This window comes from Nicotiana tomentosiformis, chromosome 6, assembly GCF_000390325.3.
Source record: "Nicotiana tomentosiformis chromosome 6, ASM39032v3, whole genome shotgun sequence".
Taxonomy (NCBI): domain Eukaryota; kingdom Viridiplantae; phylum Streptophyta; class Magnoliopsida; order Solanales; family Solanaceae; genus Nicotiana; species Nicotiana tomentosiformis.
The window spans coordinates 129,097,733-129,112,242 of record NC_090817.1 but is presented as its reverse complement, the minus strand read 5'-3'; the positions used below and the strand labels follow the sequence as shown (position 1 = coordinate 129,112,242).

At 38.9% G+C, this 14,510-nt stretch overlaps 1 protein-coding gene across 1 annotated transcript; it reads left to right on the top strand.

The window, feature by feature from the left end:
• The first annotated feature begins 3,123 nt into the window (after window positions 1-3,123).
• LOC104104094 (putative leucine-rich repeat receptor-like protein kinase At2g19210) lies at window positions 3,124-5,136 on the top strand. Its single transcript, XM_009612094.4, has 3 exons — window positions 3,124-3,292; window positions 3,473-4,019; window positions 4,613-5,136. Exons 1-3 carry the CDS (start codon window positions 3,208-3,210, stop codon window positions 5,049-5,051), a joined length of 1,071 nt encoding a protein of 356 aa, XP_009610389.1. The 5' UTR covers window positions 3,124-3,207; the 3' UTR covers window positions 5,052-5,136.
• Window positions 5,137-14,510: the final 9,374 nt, after the last annotated feature.

The following is a 14,510-nucleotide window of genomic DNA, read 5'->3' as shown; positions in this document are numbered from 1 at the left end:
TGGAAGAGCCCGACCATGATGCTTTCTTTGGTATCGGTAACCCATCAAACTCGATAAACTCCTCCGAGGTAGCTGACTCGATCTTATCTAGAAAATCGTAGATATCGGTCGGCTTCTGAATGCTCTCGTAGGATCGACCTTCTAGCATGCTGGCCTCACAGATCATAGCATCCGATATCATAGGGGATCCAGTAATATTGACTATCCTGAACTCGTCCCTCGAGATATCTTCTACCCGAGATGTCCTTCCTTCGGTCGCTCCCTCGACCATCTCAGCTCGAGATCGAATATTCTCGGTTTTCCCTTGTTCGGGAATCACGGCGAGAACTCCCTTGTTAACCTCCGCCGATTCGGAGGATTGTTGTATCACAACATTGGCCCGCACACATGCTAACTCCTCTTCTTCTTCTGCGGGCTCGTCCCTTAATCGACGGATCGAGTCCAAAGGCATGATATTGGAGCCCCTCTTGGGTTTGCGAGTTCTCTTCACCAGGTTTTTCTTGTACGAGACCGGGGAACTCGGTGCATCTTTTCTTTTTTTCTCTTTAACCTGCTTTGGGGCAGGGACCTTTTCATTACCAGATGGGGGCCTTATAACAACATCTTTTCCCGAGTCCTACAAAGGAAGAAAAGAGGACAAGTAAGTGAAGAAGATCGAGCTATAAACAAACTGAGAAAGAAACTTACCATGACTACGGGCCTCCCATCGACCCTTTGATAGTTTCACCCAAGCGCGCTCAGAATACGGTCTCTGCAGCACGAGACCCTCAACCCATTGTTTAAGGTCCGGGATCGGTTTCGGCACCTGGGCCACAGCTGTAACAGAAAAGAAAGAATGGATCAAGAAAATGAAAGGTGGTCCCAAATTAAAATGCTCGAAAGGAAGCAAATACTCACGGCTCATATTCCATCTTTGAGGAAACGGCATGTCGGCGGCAGAAATCAGGTCCGAGGTTTTGACTCGAACAAACCAGCCCATCCAGCCTCGATCAAGAGTTTCGTCTATACTCGAGAACGGCGCTTTACTGGCTCGGCGAGCTAGATTGATCATCCCTTCTCGATAGAGTCGGGAACTGTGAAGGCGTATAAGGTGATCGAGGGTGAAAAGACACCCCTCGATTTTGCTTGAGAAGAATCAAAGAAGAATCACTATTCTCCAAAACAAAGGATGAATTTGGCCAAGGGTCACGTCGTATCTTTCACAAAAAGCAACGATGACGGGATCTAATGGACCCAACGTGAAAGGGTAAGTATAGACACTTAAGAACCCTTTCACGTGGGTAGTAATTGATTCTTCGGGCGCTGGGACTACCACGTGCTTGTCATCCCAGTTGCATTCCTTTTTTACCTTTTTGAGAATTTTCTCGGTGATTGAACACTGGTACCTCGAGACCGGCTCACATCGGCCCGGTACCGAATAAGGTTTTTCAACTTTGAAATCAATGATAGTCGATCACACTACCAGAACGAACTGCTCGGGGCGGGGCTCCGCCACATCTTCGCTGCCGGTAGGCCGCGATGAGGAAGCGGCCTCATTCTGCGGCACTGTTTTGGAGGTTTACGCCATTGATAAATAAAGGAAATAGAATTGGGTTTGTTTGTGATGTAAAGTATATGAAGCAGAGGGATTTTTGAAGAAGATACAAGAGCAGAGGAAAACCTTTTGAAAAAAAAAACTTTGGATGTGAATAAAAGCTTGAATATTTATAGGCATAATAATGATGGTTCAAAACCGGTAGTCGCCGACCAACGACTGACAAATATTTAATGTCTTAGTAACTGTACCGATGGGACATTTGTCATATACGTCATAATCGGGCTCATCGTTGACGTCATTGCCCACCTAGTTGGAATTCGGAAAATCATATCGTTTCTCGCCACATTCCTTCTGAGAAACGAGGGGACTATCTGTATACGGTCAAAACTGGGTTCGCCCTTCGTGTAATTAGTCGAGATTGAAACATGATGGATCGATGGTCGTCACCATAATATCGAGATGAAATTTGAAGCCAGGTTATCGAGCTCAAGATTCAGGGACCAATCAATACCGAGCTCAAAGTCAATATCGAGCTCGAATTCAAATCGAACTATGATATGAAGTGGTGTAATCGAGCTCGATATCCAGAGACCGATCAATACGGAGCCTGAGTCAATATCGAGCTCGAGACCCAGAGACCGACTGATACCGAGACCGACCGAGATCGAGCCAAGAAACAAAAGAGCCGTTGTAGCCGCACTAAGGGAGAGAATCTCGGCGAAAATTAAGGAAAAACTAATCTATCGTGGGATCCCCACTATATATTTTTAATAATATCTAAAGTAGGTTCTTCCACTATATAAAGAGTGGCTATTATTTCTGTAATTGGACATTAATTCATCTTGCTCGTTTATAAGTCATTCTCTACTCAATTTAGTTTGTATTTCATTCCTTTTTTACAGTCAATATTCGATATATATTTCTACTTATTTTTTCGATTTGTACCAAGTTATACCGCGTATCCTTAGAATTATGTATAAATTCAACTTTATCCGTTTTTTCGGGTAAACAAAAATATCCTTTGGGATGCGCAAAAGCCACACTGAATTGGCTTGGATAACGTATAGTAATGGGAGTACTATTTTCTTTCTTAAGAAAGAATATGATTGTGGGCCATAATAACCGAAACTAATTTTTTCTACTACTAGTTTGAACGAGTACAACATTCATTGAAGGCAGTATCAGTGTCATTATATACGTCCTAAGCTTTTTCAATAGCAACACTCAAGATCACAGACGTATTCCGCATGCTGATCTTAGTTGAAAACTTGAAATGATTAAAAAAATATCAAGTATAACCTTACATTTTCAGTGGGAGAATGTATTGGACACAAACTAATAAAGTCTTATGTTAGACTTCTTCTAGTCAGCTGTTATTCCCATAACATATATGCTTGGTCTACTACTATAGGAAAATTTAGTGTCTCAATCAAGGTAAACTGGTCGATTATTTTAACATAAGAAAGCACATTTCATGGCGTAAGAGCACATTAAGATAATAGACTTTGGGCTCAACTTGCTCGGCAAGTGATATGAGGATGGAGTTCATCAAATCTCTTGGAAAGTTCAAACTTTAACCAGGTCAAATTGAGTAAGGAATATATAAGGCAAAGCATCGAAACTATTCTCAATCAATCAACTAAAACATCAAGATAACAGAGTGTCTAGATATGGAGATGTTGAAAGGCTTCCTCTTTGCATGTCTTGTTGGTTGTTCTATAGCAACAATAGCTGTTGCACAAGACGATCAATCAGGTCATATGTTTAGTACAATCCATTTTATTCTGCACAACATATATATATACATGTGACATATACAACAACAACAATAATTACGCCTTCTTCCTAAATAAAGCTGGGGATACATGTGACCTATAATATTTTAATTGTTGCCCTGTGTGATGCTCATGTTCTTTTAATGTTCATGTTTTACAGGATTCATAAGTATCGACTGTGGAATACCAGCAGGTTCCAACTATACTGATGTAATAACAAGCATATCTTACCTTTCAGATGAAGGTTATGTCACTGGCGGAGTGAGCAATACCATATCACCTATATACCAATCCAATTCCCTAGAAATACCATTCTTCACAGTTACAAGCTTTCCTTTAGGGACAAAAAACTGCTACACTCTAAACCCTGCTCAAGGGAATAGTACCAATTACTTGATCAGGGCTAGTTTTTTCTATGGAAATTATGATGGAAGTAATCAATTACCAAATTTTGATCTTTACCTTGGAGAAGATTACTGGGACACAGTCACAATATCTAATGCTTCTATACCAACTTGGAAGGAAGTTATACACACCCCTTCCACTCAATACATAACCGTTTGCCTTGTCAAGACAGATACTACAACTCCTTTTATTTCAGCCTTAGAGTTGAGGCCATTGAATGTTACCACATACCCAACGCTAAATAAATCATTGAATCTTATCGGACGTCTGAATTTCGGTTCCTTAACCAATCTATTCATTAGGTACGTTTATTTAATATTTTTAATTTCATAAGATCAAGGTCTTCCTTTTATATACTAAGATCTCGTAATTATTGAGATAAATTTAAATAAATTTAACTTATATATATATATATATATATATATATATATATATATATATATATATATATATATATATATATATTTCGACAACATAATTTTTACCCACTGTAATAAGTCAATACAGTCAAACCTCTCCATAACATCATCGCTATATAACAACAATTCACTATAAAAGTCAAGTTTCTTTTGGAACCAATTTCCATGCTATGTTATAATATATATTCTTTATAACAGTATTTCGCTATAAGTAAAAAAATATAAAACAAACGAGTTTGTTATAGAGAGATTTGATTGTAATATTTTTTGCCGTTAAGTTGTAATTGACTTTTAAATAACATGATATATGATATAAAAGTTTTTTTTCCTGTGAGTGTATAAAAGTTAATTAAGCAGTTTTTACTAACTTGGTCCCCATGATATATTTTTTTTGTGGAGTTACTATACTTGTCTTTTTATACCAGGTGGATATATACGTTAATAATTAATTGTTTGTTTTCTATTATAATACATAGGTTCCCTAATGATGCATATGATAGAATTTGGCTACCATATCTATGGGAGACAATGGCAACAATTAATACAACACAAGACGTAGTTGAGAACAGTTACCGAATACCATCCGCGGTAATGAGCACGGCAGTGACACCGGACACCGCCACTGACACGGTGTCGTTTTCCTGGCTGGCTGACAATACCACAGACAAGTATTACATATACTTACACTTCGCTGAAGTCGTAGAATTGCTAGGGACACAAACAAGGGAATTCAACATTTATATCAATGATAACCTCTTTTATGGACCTTTGTCTCCGGCATATCTGTCTACGACGACGATATTCACATTGTCTCCGGGCTATGGTTCCGAAAGATACGACGTTGTAATTAACAAAACTGCCACTTCAACACTTTCACCACTCATTAATGCTGTCGAAATTTATATAGAGATGTAGTTTGCCAGACAACAAAAAATGAAAATATATCAACAGTCCGTTTGTGGTGTGAACTGAAATAAAGAAATTTAGTACTTTTGGGCTGTGTTCTTGTTGTACCATTTTTTTTCCTGCTTTCTCCTTATCTACTGAATTGAGATGAGATTGAGTTTAATCCTAATCAATTGAAAGCAAGAGATGAAGTATATGAAAAGAAATTCTCGACACCGGCAGGCCTTTATTTGGGGTTGGAATTTCTGGGTAATGGGATATTTGAATTTGAAGTCTTTGAGTTGCGGATATTATTTGGGGTTTAGGGGTAGGTTGAGGAATGTTTTAATTAGAAGGAATTTGGGCTGTGTACTGGTCCGACATTGTCGGAGTATTTGACTTTGAAGGTTAGACGGATTGTGTACCGTTCCAAAGTTGTCAGAGCTTTTGATTTTGAAGGTTGATAGGCTATCTACTGTTCCAAAGTGATCAGAGAGCATAGTTTATGATTGTTATAATCTGTCGTGAATACGCCATGTCTGATAGATAGATAGATAGATAGATAAATAGATAGATAAGATAAGTTAAGATAAGATGAGGTTAGAGGTTAATCAACTCAATAACTAAAATCTGATAATAAATAAATACAGGAAATAAAAGAAAAGAAAAATAAAGTAATAAATGAAGAAGAAAAAAGATTATGATTTAAACTTTTAAAGTGTCACAAATCATACATGAGTTGCCCCGTACTAATTAAATGAGTTGTTGGTGATACTTAATTTAACAACTACATACTTTAGAGGGATTTTTACTTTTTGCAAGGGAGTCTACGTTGACTTGATCGATATATTTCAGTTTTCTTATTAGCACAAGGGAGGAATTTGCTTAAACAATGAGGACAACACGATATGAAGGCGACTTTACAAATTCTTAAAGTTTACAAATCAACAAAAATGTAGAGAAGTCCAATCTACTGGCATTTTTCATTAATTTTATTCTTATACAAGAAGCCACACCGAATTGGCTTGGATAACGTAGAAGGATAGGAGTACTGTTTTTTTTTTTTAACTAGAAAGAATATGATTGTGGGCCATAATGTGTATTTAAACTAGTTTTTTTCTACTAGTTTGAATGAGTACAACATTCCTTGAAGGCTTTTATACCTTAATTAATGTGGACCAAAAATGGAAAAATCTCATTGTATAGTCGCTCTCAAAATAATAGTAAAAAAATATATATTTTTTGTATATATATGCATTATGTATGTTATATACAAAAATTGTACAAATTTTATATACTTTTTCGGCTAATTAATGTAAATAGTTTCTGACGCGGGGTAGAAGTGATAATACCCACCAAAAAATGTTAGTTTATGTTAAACACAGGAACAATCAAGATCACAAACGTATTCTTTGTGCTGATCTATATTGAAATGATTATAAAAATATCTAGTACAACCTTAAAATTTCAATGGAAGAATATCTTGGGCATAAACTAATAGTCTCTTGTTAGACTTCTTCTAGTCAACTGTAATTTCCATAAATTATACGCTTGGTCTTCTACTAGGAAAAATTAGTGGCTCAATCAAGGTAAACTGGCCGATTATTTTAAAATAAGAAAGCACAATTCATGACATAAGAGCACATTAAGATAATTAGATGTTGCACTCACCGGCCTTGCTTATCACAGGATAATATATATACTATTAGTAGTTTACAAAATCACTTAAAAACTTCAACCTAGAACTTCTCAAATCAAGCAAGAACTATATAAAGGACTCAATGGATCAATCAATTAAACTTCAAGATATAACAGAGTTAATCAAAATATGGAGATTTTGAAACGCGTCCTCTTTGCATTACTTGTTGGTTTTTATATAGCTACAATAGCTTTTGCACAAAACGATCAATCAGGTTTTATGTTAATTTAGTACCATCCATTTTATTCTGCATAACATATACATGTGACCTAAAATATTCGATTTTTGCCATGTCTGCGTACTCAAGTTTTTTTTAAAAAATATTTTACAGGATTCATAAGCATTGATTGTGGATTACCAGCAGGTTCTAACTATACTGACATAAGAACAGGCATATCTTACGTTTCAGATGAAGGTCATGTCAGTGGTGGAGTAAGCCATAGCATATCACCTATATACCAATCCAATTCCCTAGAAAAGCCATTCTTCACAGTTACAAGCTTTCCTTCTGGGACAAAAAACTGCTACACTCTAAGCCCATCTCAAGGGAGTTTGGGCAAATACTTAATCAGGGCTAGTTTTTTCTATGGAGATTATGATGGAAGTGGCCAATTACCAATTTTTGATATTTACCTTGGAGAAGATTACTGGGACACTATCATAATATCTAATGCTTCTATACCGTATTGGACGGAAGTTATACACACCCCCTCCAATGACTACATAACTGTTTGCCTTGTCAAAAGAGATACTACAACTCCTTTTATTTCAGCCTTAGAGTTAAGGCCATTGAATATTACCATATACCCAACGCTAAGTAAATCACTGAAACTTTTCGTACGTGAGAACTATGGCTCCTTAACCAATCAACTCATTAGGTACGTTTATTTCATCTTTATAATTCAAGATTTTCCTTCTCTACACTAAGATCTTGTTGTTGAGACATATTTAAATGAATTTAAATTATACAATACTAACCGCGTAAAAGTTTTTTATACGATTTGTGTGGTTTTGCCGGTTGTGGTAGGTCATTACTATCTTTTGTGGGTTATCAATTCATTCCTGTTATAAAAAGTTATAAAACTGTGTGTGAGTTTATAAAACTGAAACCAATTTTACTACTCCCTTCGTCCATTTTAATTGTCTTTTAAGCTTTTCAAAAGTTAGTCCAAAATAAGTATATTTTAACAAAGTAATTAAGCATTAATTAAGATGAGGTTAGAGGTTAGGCAACTCATTAACTAAGATCTGATCGTTAATAAACACACAAAATAAAAGAAAAGAAAAGTAAAGGAAGAATGGAAAAATGAAAAAGAAAGGGATTAGTATAAGTTAAACTTTTAAGTGACACAAACCATACATGAGTTGTCCCGTACTAATTAAATCAATTGTTGGTGATACATACTTTTATAACTACATGGTTTAGAGGGATTTTTACTTTTTGCAAGGGAGTCAACGTTTGCGTACACGTAGTGAGTTGCTCTAGTGGTGAGCACCCTCTACTTCCAACCAAGAGGTGGAGAGTTCTTGGAGAGAGGGAGCCGAGGGTCTATCGGAAACAGTCTCTCTACCCCAGGGTAGGGGTAAGGTCTGCGTACAAACTACCCTCCTCATACCCCACTAGTGAGATTATACTGGGTTGTTGTTGTTGCAAGGAAGTTAACGTTGAGTTGATCGATATTTTTCAGTTTTCTTAATAGCACGAGAGAGGAAATTTGCTTAAGCAATGAAGATAACACGATATGAAGGCAAGTTTACAAATTCTTAAAGTTGACGATCAACCAAAATGTAGAGAAGTCCAATTTACTGGCATTTTCATTATTGTTTATTTTTATTGCAGCCGAACTACTTGTACTTGTACTAGGCAATACGCATGCCGTATAATATATCATAAGATTTCTTAAAGACCTATCGCACTCTTAGACCTTCATATCTTACGAGAACGTCATTGCTAGTTTTATGTCATGACCTGTCATGTAGGTGCCACTTGGCGTATATTTTTGTTATATGGGAAGTTTATATATGAAAGAGGCTAGAACTTGTAGGAAATTAAGTTCTAGAGCAATATAGAGATTTCCCTAGGAAGACCCTAGAACCGTATAGAATTGCTAGTAAAATCCTTAGAAGATTCTAGCTATCTAGAATATTCTAGAGAAGGTACTTACTTGAAAATATTAATGACTTATGTAAAAATGAATATTTACACACTAGCCCCTATGAAACTAATATATAAAGGGTCTCATATATAAATGGGTCATTCATTTGTAATTCACCAAGTAAAACAATCAAGTTTTCTACAATAAAACGCTTCCTTTGGCAATTCTCTTGTGTTCTAACATTTTCATAGCGATCTTGAGTATAGTAAGGCTGACTTGGCATAGCAATGTCACGACCCAAACTCCCTCCGAGACATATCATGACGGCACCTAGTCTCTACGACTAGCTAAGCCTAACAGATTGCGGAAATATCAATCAATAATAGAAGCAAAACTAAGCAACTAACAACATTAGATACTGAATAACCAATAATAATGCCACTCGGCATATACAATAACCAAAACATTAGACGTACACGGTTTTTCAAAACCCGAAACATCATAAGTCACAAGCTACAGAAGAAAACTAGTATCTCTATACACTAGAGTCAAATAAAAGAAGTAAAGAAGGTAAATAACATAGGAAGGAATAGAGGAGGACTCCGAGGTTTGCAGACGCTACAGATATACCTTGAAGTCTCCGTACAGGAGCAAGCACTCTCAGCTAGTAGCGGGGCTGATAAAAAGTACCTGGATCTGCACACAAAATATGTGCAAAAGAGTAGCATAAGTACACCACAACGGTACCCAGTAAGTGTCAAGCCTAACCTCGGTAGAGTAGTGACGAGGTCAGGTCCGGGCCCTACTGGAATATAATAATAAGACAGATGCTATAATATAATGAAGTAAAACGGAAAAGATAAAAACAAGTATTCACAAAGCGATAACGACACCACAAAATGATATAACAACAGGGGCGCTCTCGAGATACCGTCTCGTAGTCCCAAAAGTAAATATACAGGGAGAACTCCCAAGGTACCGCCTCGTAGTCTCAAAAGTAAATATGTAGGGAGAACTCCCGAGGAACCATCCCATAGTCTCAAAAATAAATGTGCAGGGAGAACTCCCGAGGAACCACCTCGTAGTCTCAAAAGTAAATGTGCAGGGAGAAATCACGAGGAACCGCCTCGTACTTTCAAAAGTAAATGTGCAGGGAGAACTCCCGAGGAACCGCCTCGTAGTCTCAAAAGTAAATGTGCAGGGAGAACTCCTCAAGAACCGCCTCGTAGTCCCAAAAGTAAACACACAGCTCAAACCGATAAATACAACAGTTAACAAGAAGATTTCTACAGTTAATACTGATGAAGAACAAGGAAAACAAGAAATCAACTGGGCATGCTTCACAGAGTTCAAATAAGCAGTTGAAGCACGTAGACATGCGATATTAGACTAACTAGGATAACTACACAGGTTGGTATAACGCAATTAAGAATGAAAAGCAGATTACTACTCAGAAAAATGGTATACCCCAAATTAAAAGGAAAACAGGTTGCTACTCAGTAAAATCGATTTTTACAACAAATAGCCAGTGTACGTACTCGTCACCTCACGTACACAGTGCTCACATATTACAACAGTACCAAATCCTAAGGGGATTTTCCTCACACAAGGTTAGGCAAGCCATTTACCTCGAACCAAGCTCAATCAATCGATAGCAATGCTCTTTCCATGAATATCCAACTCTGAATGGCCCAAGTCTAGCCAAAAATAATTGCATATCATAAATACAACTATAATAGACTAATCTAATTAATTAAATCAAGACTTTAACAAAAATTTCGAAATCCATCCTAAAAGGTCGACTCGGGCCCACGTCTCAGAATCGGAAAAAAATCACAAAATCCGAAAGCCCATTCACTCACGAGTCCAACCATACCGAATTTATCAAAATTCGACCTCAAATGGCCACACAAAATCCAAAATCAAACTCTACAAATCCCTAGTCTCAACTCCCAAATTTCACCTTAAATACATACTAACTAGGTGGAAAAATAAATGGGGAAGCAAAATTATTGATCAAAATAAGCACAAGGAACTTACCTCACGAAATCCCCCGAAAATGCTCTCAAGAAATAGTCAACCCGAGCTCAAGAATGAAGAAAATGACCAAAACTCTTGAAGCCTCGCTTAAAAGGGTTCTACCGAGGCATTCCCGCATCTGCGGACCACCAGTCGCACGTGCGACACCGCACCTGCGGAAAAATCATCGCAGGCGCGGATTTCACTTATGCCTAGGGTTTCTGCTTCTGCAGACCAGAGATCGCACCTGCGATCTCACTTCCGCGGAGACCCTTCAGCTCCTGCAATCCCAAACCTACCAGAAACGTGATGTAAATTTCTTACCCCGGTTAGAGATGATAGATACTGGTACGCCATGAAGCTTGACAATCTCACGGATATAAATTCGAGCCAGCTGCTCGGACGAATAGGTAGTCATCACAGGAAGGAAGTGAGCTGAATTGGTCAGCCTATCCACAATCACCCAAACTACATCAAACCTCCGCTGAGTCCGTGGGAGTCCAAACACGAAATCCATAGTGATTCGCTCCCATTTCCACTCTAGAATCTCTAACTTCTGAAGCAACCCACATGGCCGTTGATGCTCATACTTCACCTGCTGGCAATTTATACACCGAGCTACATGTTCCACTATGTCCTTCATCATTCTTCTCCACCAGTAATGCTGCCTCAAGTCCTGGTACATCTTCGCGGCACCCGGATGAATGGAGTACCGTGAACTGTGAGCCTCCTGAAGAATCAACTCTCCCAAACTATCTACATTGGGCACACATAACCTGCCCTGCGTCCTCAATGCACCATCATCCCCAATAGTGACCTCCTTAGCATTACAGTGTTGGACCGTGTCCTTAAGGAAAAGCAGATGGGGGTCATCATACTGACGCTCCCTGATATGATCATAAAGAGAAGACCAAGAGACCACACAAGCCAATACTCGACTCGGCTCAGAAATATCCAATCTCACAAACTGGCTGGCTAAGGCCTGAACATCCAATGCCAATGGCCTCTCTGCTGCTGGTAGATAGGCTAAGCTCCCCAAACTCTCCGCCCGGCTGTAACGACCCGACTAGTCATTTTGAGAGTAATAACCCTGATCCCCTATTAACTGTTTCCCCCAAATCTTTTTCTACTATTGTGACTTGCCGTGATGATTGGTTTTGAGTTTCGGGGTGTTTTGGGACACTTAGTCCCTAAATGAGAGTTTAAGCTATAGGATTTGGACCGTAGTCGGAACTGTGTGAAGACAACTCCGAAATGGAATTCCGTCGGTTCCCTTAGCTCCGTTAGGTAATTTTGGGTTTAGGAGCATGTCTGGATTATGTTTTGGGGGTTCGTAGCTCATTTAGGCTTGAAATGGCGAAAGTCAAATTTTTGGAGTTTTGGGCCGGTAGTGGAATTGTTTGATATCGGGGTCGTTTTCCGATTCCGGAAGTTGGAGTAGGTCCGTAATATTGATTATGACTTGTGCGCAAAATTTGAGGTCAATCAGGCGTGATTATGACAGGTATGACATCGAGTTATATAGTTTATACTGGACACAGATAAGGCAAATAAGGACTTAACTGAACATGACGCACAGAATATCAATTAGGCAGTTAAAACACGTAAGCATGCTTTTCTAGTCTAGACTACACAATTAAACATATTAGTACAATTAATAAGAGAAGCAATTTATGATTTAAAAAGGTTAAACATGATTTTTGCAATAATAGCCCGTGTACGTACTCGTCACCTCACGTATACGCCGCCCACACACCAAATAATATCAAGATATCCTAAGGGGAAAGTCCCCAACACAAGGTTAGGCAAGCCACTTATCTCGAACCGCTCAAATCAACTTGATATCACGTTCTTGCCACGAGTATCCGACTCCAAATGGCCCGAATCTATTCAAAACAGGACAATACCATCAATACGCGCTAATGGAATGAATCCCACAAGAAAAACTACAAAATTATGCCAAAACCCGAAATTGGCTCAAACCCGGCCCCCGGGGCCCACGTCTCGAAACCCGATAAAATTCACAAAACTAGAAAGTTCATTCACTCACGAGTCTAACCATATCAAATTTACTAAAATCCGGTGACTCAAAGCATCGTCCACTACATTGGCCTTCCCCGGATGGTATAAAATGGTGATATCATAATCCTTCAGTAGCTCCAACCGCCTCCGCTGACGAAGGTTAAGATCTTTCTGTTTGAACAAATGCTGCAAACTTCGGTGATCGGTGTAAATCTCACAAGGGACACCATACAAATAGTGCCGCAAAATTTTCAAGGCATGAACAATAGCTGCTAACTCAAGGTCATGGACAGGATAGTTCTTTTCATGTACCTTCAGTTGTCTGGACGCGTAGGCAATCACCCTACCATCCTGCATCAACACCGCACTGAGACCAATCCGCGATGCATCATAATATACAGTATAAGACCCCAAACCTGTAGTCAATACCAATACTGGGTTGTAGTCAAAGCTGTCTTGAGCTTCTGAAATCACTCTTCACATTCCTCTGTCCACCTGAATGGAGCACCCTTATGGGTCAGCCTGGTCATAGGTGCTGCAATAGATGAGAAACCCTCTACAAATCGACGGTAATACCCCACCAAACCAAGAAAACTCCAGATCTTTGTAGCTGATGACGGTCTAGGCCAACTCTGCCCTGCTTCCACCTTCTTCGGATCCACCTGGATCCCATCACTCGATACTACATGACCCAAAAATTCCACTCAGTCTAGCCAAAACTCACACTTTGAAAATTTTGCATATAACTTCTTTTCTCTTAAGGTCTGAAGCGCAGTCCTTAGGTGCTGCTCATGATCCTCCCGAGTCTGGGAGTACACCAGAATGTCGTCAATAAACACAATGATGAATGAGTCAAGATAAGGCAGGAACACACTGTGCATAAACTGCATAAATGTTTTTGGGGCATTGGTCATCCCAAAGACATCACAAGAAACTCGTAGTGACCGTATCGAGTCCTAAAAGCAGTCTTCGGGATATCTGGCTCTCGAATCTTCAACTGATGATAGCCTGAACGCAAGTCAATCTTGGAAAACACTCTGGAACCTGTAACTGATCAAATAAGTCATCAATACTAGGCAATGGATACATGTTCTTCACTGTGACTTTGTTCAACTGGCGGTAATCAATACAGATCTGCATAGAACCATCCTTCTTCTTCACAAATAAGACAGGAGCACCCCAAGGGACACACTGAGCCGAATGAAGCCCTTATCAAGCAACTCCTGTAACTGCTCATTCAACTCTTTCAATTCAGGAGGAGCCATACGATATAGAGGAATAGAGATGGGCTGAGTGCCCGACAACAAATCAATGCCAAAATCAATATCTCTGTCGTGTGGCATGCCCGGAAGATCAACTGGAAAAACATCTGGAAAGTCCCTCACTACTGGAACTGACTCAACTGTAGGGGTATCAATACTGGCATCTCTCACATAAGCTAGATACGCGTCACACCCCTTCTTAACCATTCATTGAGCTTTAAGAAATGAAATAACTCTGTTGGGAGTATACTCTAAGGCACCTCTCCACTCTAATCACGGTAATCCTAACATAGCCAGCGCCACGGTTTTGGCGTGACAATCAAGAATAGCATAATGGGGCGACAACCAGTCCATGCCCAAAATAATATCAAAGTCTACCATGCTGAGTAAT